Raw genomic sequence first — 11,646 nt, 5'->3', positions numbered from 1 at the left:
GCAGACAGCAACGTGCAAACGGAACACAACAAAAATATAAAGAAGGAGAAAAAGCGTAGCAACAGGCTGACAGGTGAATTCACATAATTGAAAAGCAAACGTTAGTTTATCGCACCAAGTGCAATGATATGCACTTACGACAGGTTAGGCGATAAAAACAACTGAAACTCAGAGCGCGTTTTACATTGAACAATACTCTTACGAAGCTTATTCCAGTGCGTTGAAGTAATGGGGAAAATTGTTTGCGGAAAGCATCACTGCGACAGCGTGTTTCAAGAACTTAAACTTATGATCACATCCCAAAGAAATGAAATGGGGTGGAAAAATGTACACGTTCTTCTTTATTCCTGTGAGACCAGAGTAAATTTGAAAACATAAAACAAAGCTCTAATTTATTTGCTAAGAGGCGCCGTGCTAGTGTTTGCCTGCCAAGGTTTTCTTTACTTAACGTAATACTGTTCTAAAATTGTAATTTCCAGAAAGACCCTGGCCGTGCGGTTTTGCACGCGTTCAAGTTAGTCTATAAGACAAGAGGTTTGAGGGTCCTAAGCCGTGCAAGCGTGTACTGGAGTATTGTGCGAACATTTGTGTTGTAGGCGAATGTATGAAACATATTACTCCTCTTCAATTCCAGGGATCTGCTGCGTAACGAGAGGTTTAGGCAGGACCCACGGTAGTATTCTCGGAATACAGGCGGGAGAAAATCTTGTCGGTAGACTACCTTGATGGCCCGGTGTAGTCCTCGAAAATCTGAAAACTGGGTGGGTGGCAGAGAGATGACATATGATGGTGCCTGTGTCTGGTCAACAGGTGAAGGTACATTCGAATTTGTTTGGGCAGGTGGCCTTCATTTTACTGCGGCAGGATCTGCAAGTAGCTCATGCACTTGTTCCTTTCTAATTGTTTCCTGGATGATATAATACATGAAGTGTTACTACACGAAGATATGAGGCAAGTAACAAAAACGATACAATTGAAAATGCAAGGAGCCAGGATACACCGCGCACAAAAGGCTCCCACGCATGTTTTCTGGTGCTTGCCATGCATAGTGTCCACTACAGCGGACGTTTTGGAAAATGTGTTTGGCATAAAGAACTTGGCTTCACTCTGCCACCATATTTACAGGTACAGCTTTCGAAACATTCTTCTATACTTCGCAGGAAATGATATGTGCCAAGCCGCATTGTCAAGAGAGCTATTATTAAAATTGTGGGGACGCGCGTCATTTACCCGCGGGAACAACAGGAAGCTATCTTTGATGCAGAGTTGGGTAAAAACCATGTTTGGCGGCACCTTGTAGGTCAGCTATAGGAAACTTCTGTTGTCCACTGAAGTTGACACTGTGCACAAGAACTTAAAATGCTTACAACGCATGCAGCTCTAACGCTAACGCGCAATTGTGTTACCCTCAGCACCATAGTAACATGATAGAGGCAGAATGAGTTCGCCACATTTTTAAGGGAATTCATCCCTTTGCCTTCAACACTGACGTTTTTGAAAATCCCACCTTGTTTAGCAACATCACTGCTACATGCCGACGGCATGGCGAACTTCACTCCATTCGTGTACGACTGCACCCACTGCACCTCCCATTTCTGAGGCCACCATTGGCATTTTAGACTGTTGTCAAAAGTAATGATATTAGATATATTTTTTACTCCGAATACACACAAGCAAAGAATTCCGTTTAGACAAAATGTGTCCGAGTGGTGTTTCTGTTCGTGGGGTTCCTGGAAAAAATGTTGAATTCCTCAGAAGTACGGGATCCGTACTTAATGAAAAATTCTGAAGGCCATGTGAATTCTCGCATCAGATAGTAAAAGTTGCAGCTGGGATTTCAGCATAGATGTTCAAGATCTCTACTATTCTTTGCTGCATAGGCCCCTATTGTGCAGTGTTAGTGATTGCAGAAGAAATGAAAAATGACGAGGTGTCATTCCGCAACACGTGCGGGATGGCTATTAAATCCTTTCTTGAACTTCTGCATTCTTTATTTAGCGAATACAGGCGTAGGATTCTGTGATGAGACGTATATACAGGCAAGGGGTGTGTGCATCGGGTCAAAGGTAGCTCCCATCCTTAGCAACATTTTTTTGGGAAGCACAGACAGAGAGCTGGCAAAATATTTATTATGTGTAGTATATAAAATATAAAGATATGCAGATGACTACTTGATTTTGGGCTGTCATGTAGACAAGGATGCTTTCAGGAATAGGGTAGTAGAAGCCTTTAATTCTCTGGGCAAGGGCTCAACATTTACTTCGGAAGTACCGGTAGATAATAAAGCTACAGTTTCTTGATGTCGTTAGAATTTCTACCGGAACATGTGTGTCGGACATTCTCGCCCCCAGCTAGAAAACCGCTAATGAACTATGCCTCAAACCCTTATAGGTTTGTGAATAATGGTATAGACATTTAATGTTTGCGGTCGGCGTTGTCGACGTCATGTTACCACACTGTAAACATTTCATTTCTTGAGCAAGTTGATAGGTTGAGAAAAGCTGGATACCCGCTTGCTGTGATACTGGCCTCGTGCGCTAGACTAATGAAAAAACATAAACAGGATAAAGAACTATGCACAAAGAATCAAAGGCAGAAAGGTTTAACTTCCAAGGTTTCAGTGATTCCGTATGTGCACGGCCTTTCACAGAGACTTAAAAAGGTGGCTGGGAGTTACGAAGTAAAAGTGTTGTTTCGGCCAGAAACAAAATACTTAGCGCGTGTTCTAGGGTAAAAGGTAAGTTCGAAAGTAAGGAGGATGCAAAGAAATAATGTGCTATTAAACATCCGCGTCAGAACCAATTTGTCGATTGCGCGAAGAACGTTGTGTATCACATTCCTGGTACATGTGATCATGTGTACGTAGGGTAGACTGCGAGATGCATTAACACGAGACTAAGGGAACACTTGTCTAGTCTGAAAGGTCTACCTAGTACGCATTTGGCAATGCATTGTCAAGAACATGCTTGCTCACCCTGTCTTGAAAGCACCGACATATTGTTTAAGCACAAAAATCAAACCGCGAGAGAAATTGTGGAAGCTCACTGGATTGCAAAACTAAAGAAAAAATGCATGATTCATCATTCTTTTTCACTGTTAGATAAAGCGAATTCGCTCCTGTCTTCATATGTTTAACGCATTTTCATCTTAAGTGCTTGTTTTATGCGCTTTGCTGTATTTATGTTGATCGCGTATCGCTGATTCGAGGCATTTTATCACAAGTGTTGTCATATGCGCTATTGGTGTGTTCTGTTGACTTGATCACGCAGATCTGTGGGTATTTAAGCAGGTGGTTCTTAGAAACTAAGACCAGTTGTTAGAAAGCGCTCGTCCTTGTGTTGCTCCTTTTCTTTGTCCCTGTTTGTTCCCTGCATAAAACGTTTTTTCTAAAAGTGTATGCTACATTCCGCTTCAGATGGGGTAATCGGTGGAGTTTAAATTATTGTAACATCATTATTCATTAATGAGTTATGGAGTCGAAAACCTCATACCGTCTTTCGATTCAACAATCACTATGAAAACAAATGACTGCCTGAAAAAAAGTTTGCTTCCAGAACTAAACCTTCTTTTGAATGCAACGAATGTCATCAACTTGTGTTCAGTAGTTGCGGAGAAAGACAACTTATTCATTGCAATAAATTCAGGTAGGAGTACTCGGATTGAAGCTTCCGCTTAACTTTTGTTACGTCTTTCTTCCTTGGCGAGTTTCGCCCCATAAGTAGATATTGCGGAACGTTTTCACGCATGGAATCTTACCGAACCATGTGGCCTTAAGAGCTACAAACTGTTTCAGGTTCAAGGGTGTGTTTTTCACATTTACCGTCTTCAAGGGACCGCGGGGCATCAGAAAGCTTTCTCGAGTTATGCAAAGCGTTTCCTTGTGTGGAGGCTTCCGATAGTACAGAGATAATTGCCCGATATGAAGCTTTAAGACCATGCCACTTACGCTTGCAGGCTCACTGTATAGGTTTTTAGTGGTCTTGCTGTTACCTTTTTTATTCTTGTGCTAGCATCCAGTGTTGTGAACGATATCCCTCTTTCACGCGTCGTTGTTCTGATTCCTAAGGCAAGGACAGACCATGAGAGGCCAATAATGAAGCAGCCGTCACTTTTTAAGTGGAACATATGATCGTACACCATCGACGCACAGTCCTTCACGTGTCGCTTGCCAAATTTCTAATGTTCCTCCTTAATGCCGTCACTGACTTGTCATCTTTAGGCGCGAACGTGTTATGCGCCGCACACTCACATTGTTCTGGTGTCTCGGTCGTGCCCCGCAAGAACTCTACGGGCACGCTTGTTTACCCACTGCACTCTGGGTGCTCGCACCGTAATAGCCGCGCTTTCCGGCGTGCCGCGCTTCGGCGACTTTGTTCGCCCTGGCGACGTTATCGCGTTGATACTGCAAGCTTCCCTAGCACTCGCGTCGTTTGTTTTCCTGCGCCTGGAGTCTCGGCATACCTCAACAGTAGTTGCAGAAGTAGAAGGGAACAAGGCGCAAGGCCACTTTCTAACTGCGGACACTTCAACAGGGCCGTATGGTAGAGAAGTCGTTTAAGCAGAAGTGTTTGTTGTTTAGACGCGGACGCATGGGCCCACCGCCTCTCTCTAAATCTCTGTGAGAGTTTCGGAATGTTTCCTTCGTTTAGCTGGGAGGGATGCGGTCAGCACGCAGGCAAGTTTTGTTGTAGAAACTTCGCCCGTGCTTTCTGAGCTTTCTATAACTAATGCTGCTCAGTGTTTGTGCTAGGCGCCTAATCAAACGAGTGTACATTATATATATATTGCTAATGAGTTGTTAGAAAGCTATTAGATTAGTCCAGCTCAAGCAATATAAGTATGCTACGTGCCACGGGGTACATTTAGCAATCTTGTTAAAGATAAAAAAAAAGAAGCTTTATATTGACAGCAGAAATTCTTGCTTTCGCCTTCAGCGGCGAATTTCTCGTTGCAGTGGGCAGCATGCGTACTAGAGCTGTGATCCCCGCAGAAATTCTCAGGGATTGCAAAAATGTGGCGTTACACACTTGCGTCACTCAGCATATTTCAAGGGGGCGCCAAAGAGAAACACACAAGGGCATGTGGGACACGCAACGTTGCTACTCGCAACGTAAACACTTTAATAAAACGACACAAATAAATAGTTCGAAGCATTCCTCCCGCATGCTCAAAAATCCAAACAAGGAAACTGAGGCAGGAGTGAGGGGCATCAATTCTGACCGTGTGCCTCCTAACAAAATGTATAGCTGCTCAGCGCACAATGCATTAGACGAGAAACTAACGCAATCAACTCGAGTTCTTGAAGCTGTGGTAAGCTTCTACGACTTCTACAATTCTGCGCGAGAACAAGATCTGTCTTGTCAAACAATGGCGAGCCGACTCAACTCGAACAATGTTCGACTAGGGGGCATCTTGCCTTTGTGTTGACGTTCTAAGCAGTGACAACTGTAGCGTTAGCTCCCTTGAACAAAGAGCGCACATTTCAATATTTCTCCACGAGTGCGCCGGAAATACTCCCACTCATGACTGCGAAAATTGAATAAAACCCAGATGGAGTGAGTGGTAACGTACTAAAATATGCTGAAGAAACCAGTGAGTAAAAAAAAATCTGAAAGAAATCCTTCAGCAGCTTTAAAGAAAAAAGTATATTTCTAGCAAATCGTCTGTGTTGACGAACGGCATACTTCAGTAACATGTTTTACGGTAAGCCATGTGCTTCGCAATGCCGATATATTTATGTCTGATACCTGTTTCTTTTCTCTGTTTCTTTTTTACAGGCTCTGAAAGCATCCATGGCCACTCCCTACCACCAGTACATCCTGGCCTCAATGGTATGTGCCGAACCGTGGAATATTTAATTAGGAGCAAGAGCTCACTAAACCAAGCTGACTTCATAGAATTCGTTATCTATACGGGTTTAACTACTTCGCGTTGCGAGAAAGGCTCACGTGTGGCGCAGCAAACTCAACAAGTATGCGTCGCCCGAATGCAGAGAGTTTAACCATGCGGCGAATCGGTTAATGCACGCAGTCTTTTCGTACCCATTCTCGCATAGCGCAGATGTCAGGCATAACGTTTGCTTCCGACATCCATGCGGGAAGCTTTAGCGGCTGGTTCAAGCTATTACCACCGGGTAAACAAGGTTTGGGTTTTGTATCTCCTCAGCGTCCAGTTGTGGACAAGCACCCGAATTTTCCAATGCCGCGTCCTGTCCAACCCTTGCGAAAACACAGTGCTTCTAATAAGCTCATAACTAGCACTGGTTATTCGCGCGACTGTTAGTTATCAGTAGTTTCAGACTAGCCTTTGTGAATATCAATAAACAAGCGAAACATAGGCAACCAAGCCCGAACATACATGATATACACGTGTGAGCTGCCCCCAGTCATTCCTGCCTATCTATCACGGCGCGTTTCGGGAAGTCGAAGTTCTGCTGCACGAAACAGATTGGCTATATTTTAGCGTAACCACACGTTAATTTGCGGTCGCTAAAAAGGCTCTCTCTAATCTCTTATCTTCGAAACGAAAGAATAAATAAAAATGATTAAATACACGTGCTGCATGATTTACAAATAACGCATAGCAAGCTTCAGTTTTCGAACTTTTAATTCGTAATATCCCGGAATCGGTGTTTTTCTGCATTCCAGTTGTTTTAATAAAAAAAAGAATACTAAGCATTTGTCTGATTCGTTTCAGAGCCACATATCCAACAGCGTTAATGCGTACAACGCGGAGTCATGGCATTTGTAAGCAGGCAGAGAACGTGATTTATGCATAAACATTTTAGATAATTCAATGAAAGTGTTGTGGCTATCTTTTTTTTTTGACCCAGCTAATTTGATAAAAGCCCAGTTAAAACCACACGAGCCGTGCCCTCTCATTAGCACATTCGCTCGACCCTTGGGATGGTTTCCGCATTCCTATCGCGCGTGTTGCTTCGCGGCAGAGTGTAGGTCATTTTTGTCATCTTTGATCGCTGGGAGCGCCATCAGGAAGCTGATGGCGCTCCCAATTAGTTCTGACGAAGGAAATCACTAACGTCGCCTCTTCGTGGACGTTGAACCCACTGGGACGTCTATTTACCGATGTCTTTCTCTTTAATTTCCGGCCGGTGTTTGTGGTTGGTTCACGCCTGCGGCAGCCAAGCTGGTTGACGTCCAAAATTTGTAATGCGCATGGGCGTGTGCATTATAAATGAAATAGAAATGGAATGAACTCACTCTTCAGTTATATGATTTTCTTTGTTCCGTTATAAACGATGTTTTTTAACGTTCTAGCATGCCCCGATTTAATGCTACTCGTATAATCCTTCTAAATCGCTGTAAAGCATAGTCATCGCAAACCGAGTGCGATCACTCGGTTGATGCGGAATGAGTACATAGACCCAGTCGTAGAATTGTGAGGGTCCTTCCAAAGCCTCGCATTTCGAGTTTACGCCTCGTTCACTGAGCGTCGCCAGCACGACATCTTGTTCTCGAAACAGCTATTGGCGCTATCGTCACTAAGCGATTTCTGCAACTTGTGCGATGACTTGAAGAACCTTTCATGTGCCTTGGCGCGTTCTGCGGCTTCAGTGGATATCATACTCGTAAACCTACAATAAAGTGTTATAGTAGGTTCCTTGCATTGTATCGTGTACGTGAATTTCCTTGCGGTTCCACCAGCAGCGCATCACGCGAAAGGAAGGCATCCTTACGGGACACCGGCCTCTGCTTGTTATCCTGGTTGCTCCTATTACTGTGTGCTCGTGCTTCTCTGTGCATGTCAAGTCATGCGTCACCTTTGTTTCCTTGAGAGAAGTTGAAAGAAAAGAAGATATTAAAGAAATGAGAGTCTTGCAGCACTAATTCGATAAAGGCGCGATCATAACAATTTTAGTTTTTCTTGTAGTCCCGATGCTTTCAAGTAACGCAAAATTATAAAGAAAATAAGAAAAGGCCAAATTGAGCATTCCGCACGGCTTACCCCGACGTGACGCAAGTGCTGTGTGTCGCCTGTATATTTTCATGTAGCATTTGCGAATGCATACAATTTTTTCCTAGGCAAGGGACCGAAATGTAAAGCTTGTGACTGCAAAGAGATGGTTGCGTAACTTATTTTGGAACGTCCTCCGCACACTGCTAGAAAAACAGCGCTCTCCGTACCGCAAGACTAACTCGATAACCTTCCCCTTGCAGAAAGTAGAATCCTTGGACTGTGGCCCGAGGTTATTTAACGTAACCGCTGTCTTCTTGAGTGACATGCTGTAGGCGTATGGCTAGGGCAGACATCTTAGACACACATTGAACCATCGAAATCACCAGAGAGAAGCCATGAGTGTCTATATAAGTTTCCTACACGCAGGTATGTAAGGGCCATACAGAGTTAGCTTTACAAAAGGAATTGCTATAGCACTGCCTTTGTTTTCAACGTGCGCCACTGCAGAGGTCGGCGCCTCGAAATAAAACGGCGCAATCGCACGAGACAATTAAGGCCGTCCTGGAAACTGCGCGCGGGCGTCAGTGGTCCCATTCTGTCGACTTCTTTGTGCACTTTCACTGCTGCGCGCCATGAGGTCGCATCGCACATACTCGGGCACGCGTGGACGCGCGCCCGCGCGTGCCATATCGTGGCACCCACGCGATTTCCGCGGCGTTGAACAACATTTAAAGCTTCGCTGACCGCATCGCTCTGCGCGTTAGGGCCACGCATTTGCGCAATAAACGCCGACGCCGTTTGTGCAGCCTCCGCACGGCTCACAAGAACAGAGAGCAGGACGAGTTTTATTGCGTTCATAGAAGAGTAACAAACGGACAAGCGCAAGCAGTGACAACACGGACGCTGTCTTTTTATAGCGGAGCTGTTATACGCTTGGCTCTGACGGTTGGTGTGCGTAGGCAAAAAAGATGGCTGCCGCCCCGGAGCGTAAAGGAGCTAAAGTATAAAGCAAAAGCGTATCACCGGGTATGCCCCAAATAAGTTTCATCGCGAGAAGTGTAAACACATATTGTGTATAAAAAATATCGTAATGAAAAAAAGTTAAACCAGAATAGACACTCTTTATTATTGATTGCGGTTTCATGTAACGGGCTCTGTAGGCAAGGCACTTAACCTTATGTACACCCGTACACAGGGTAGGCCGGGTGCCGTGAGGACTGCGGAAGAACAGCGCTCCTCCGAAGAACACTGTCGTGAACAGAAGCGGAAATGGGCGCGGCGACGGCGGGCGGCACGTAATTCGGACGATGAGTGTGCCGAAAGTGCCAAGCGTATGCACTTTTGGTTGGATGACCACTACCGACTCTATTCCCATCGTAATTGTGGGTGATCTTAACAGACACGTGTCCCGACCAGACGGAGAATGCTTCATGGCATTTCCTTGCAAACGTTCGACGTTCAATGTTACGCAAACATCAACGTGCTCACCACGCGTCATCGGTCGTGTATAAACTTCACATTAGCGAAGAACCTTTCCAGTGTCACCACTGGCCGTACATCATAGCGATCAAAAAGTGATTGTCGCCTTGGTTACCAATTAAGAAATCCAAAAAAGCAAGCAAAAGAAGGTTAAAAATAAAATAAGATAGCATTGAGTTTGCAATTAAAAAAAATAACAACGAAAATCTTGAAAAAACTGAATTCATTGTTGTATACAATGGTATACAAGTAATGGTACAGCTAAGATACAAGAAAGCGTTTAATTCAGTCGAAACCTCAGCAGTCATGGAGGCACTACGGAATCAGGGTGTAGACGAGCTGTATGTAAAAATACTGAAAGATATATATACCGGCTCCACAGCCACCGTAGTCCTCCATAAAGAAAGCAACAAAATCCCAATAAAGAAAGGCGTCAGGCAGGGAGATACGATCTCTCCAATGCTTATCACAGCGTGTTTACAGGAGGTATTCAGAGTTCTGGATTGGGAAGAATTGGGGATAAGAGTTAATGGAGAATACCTTAGTAACTTGCCATTCGCTGATGATATTGCCTTGCTTAGTAACTCAGGGGACCAGCTGCAATGCATGCTTACTGACCTGGAGAGGCAAAGCCGAAGGGTGGGTCTAAAAATTAATTTGCCGAAAACTAAAGTAATGTTTAACAGTCTCGGAAGAGAACAGCAGTTCACGATAGGTAGTGAGGCACTAGAAGTCGTAAGGGAATACATCTACTTAGGGCAGGTAGTGACGGCGGATCCGGATCATGAGACGGAAATAATCAGAAGAATTAGAATGGGCTGGGGCGCGCTTGGCAGGCATTCTCAGATCGTGAACAGCAGGTTGCCATTAGCCTTAAGAGAAAAGTTTATAACAGCTGTGTCTTACCAGTACTCACGTATGGGGCAAAAACCTGGAGGCTTACGAAAAGGGTTCTACTTAAATTGAGGACGACGCAACGAGCTATGGAAAGAAGAATGATAGGTGTAGCGTTAAGGGGTAAGAAAAGAGCTTATTGGGTGAGGGAACAAACGCGAGTTAATGATATCTTAGTCGAAATAAAGAAAAAGAAATGGGCATGGGCAGGACACGTATTGAGGAGGGAAGATAACCGATGGTCATTAAGAGTTACGGAATGGATTCCAAGGGAAGGGAAGCGCAGCAGAGGGCGGCAGAAAGTTAGCTGGGCGGATGAGATTAAGAAGTTTGCAGGGACAACATGGCTACAATTAGTACATGACCGGGGTAGTTGGAGAAGTATGGGAGAGGCCTTTGCCCTGCAGTGGGCCTAACCAGGCTTATGATGATGCTGATGCTGCTGCTGCTGCTGCTGCTGATGATGATGATGATGGCAAGATAGCATACTCCACTCCAGCCATACATGGCCTATCACACAGCTCCGGAGAAACCTGTTGCGCCGCCATTAATGTGTTGGAAGTCCAATCGGATGCTGTGAAGAATACAATGTAGATTTAGAGCACCTTCTCTTATAATGTAACAAATACTTCCGCCAAAAGATGCCAAAAAAAGTTTCATACAGAAGACCGCTCTCACTGGAGAAGCACTTCGGATCGTGGTCAACAGAAACATCCCAGATATGGGCATTACGTGCATTGTAGAGCTTCTTGATGAAACAAAAATCGCGTTTACACATTCACAACAGTTTCGAAGATGTCGGACCCCTTAAGAGTCTTCTGTACGAACATCGATTGAGACCTGTACAGCGACCTTTGCGAGTCTTTGGCAGCATACATCTCAGATATGTAACCGTGTACATTCATTGGTCATTGTACGTTCTTATAGTATGGTGTGTGAAACATTCTCGTAATAAAAATACTTTTTTTATTGCTGATAGTGATGAAAATGTATTGCAGCTGATGAGCTTTGATTGCGAATCGGTAGTTATTTTATCAGTTCTTGTGAACTATAGAAGCATGAAATCATTTCCGAGTGCTTTTGCGTTGCCAAGGATTTGTTGTTCCAAGAGTGTTCATCTTTGTAATGCTTGTCAGAGCTGGTTAGTCGGCGCCTCTTCGAGACGCGAATTCTCCTTAGATGCGTGCAATAATAAAAAAAAGAACTCCACAGTTCTGCAAGAGAACGTATGCCTCTATCTGCACTCGTTCTTGACGTTCTCAAAGTGCGCCTGTGTTGGTCTTGCGTTCCATGGCGTGCGGTCAAGGTCCCACTGCCACTTCTCTAGACAAAGGCACGCTCTGGCCATGTCTGGCA

The 11,646-nt window shown here is 44.5% G+C and overlaps 1 protein-coding gene across 1 annotated transcript in view; it reads left to right on the top strand.

The window, feature by feature from the left end:
- The first annotated feature begins 5,689 nt into the window (after positions 1-5,689).
- LOC142585003 (glutamate receptor ionotropic, kainate 3-like) overlaps positions 5,690-11,646 on the top strand; it is a 248,816-nt gene continuing 242,859 nt past the window's right edge. The window contains exons 1-2 of the mRNA XM_075695424.1: positions 5,690-5,703; positions 5,778-5,831. Coding sequence (XP_075551539.1) covers positions 5,793-5,831 — 39 coding nt within the window. The 5' untranslated portion in view covers positions 5,690-5,703; positions 5,778-5,792. The remainder of the gene's footprint in view (positions 5,704-5,777; positions 5,832-11,646) is intronic.

The sequence above is a fragment of the Dermacentor variabilis genome, chromosome 6, assembly GCF_050947875.1.
Source record: "Dermacentor variabilis isolate Ectoservices chromosome 6, ASM5094787v1, whole genome shotgun sequence".
Taxonomy (NCBI): domain Eukaryota; kingdom Metazoa; phylum Arthropoda; class Arachnida; order Ixodida; family Ixodidae; genus Dermacentor; species Dermacentor variabilis.
Note: the sequence above shows the minus strand (reverse complement) of the source record. Positions and strands in the feature narration are given on the sequence as shown.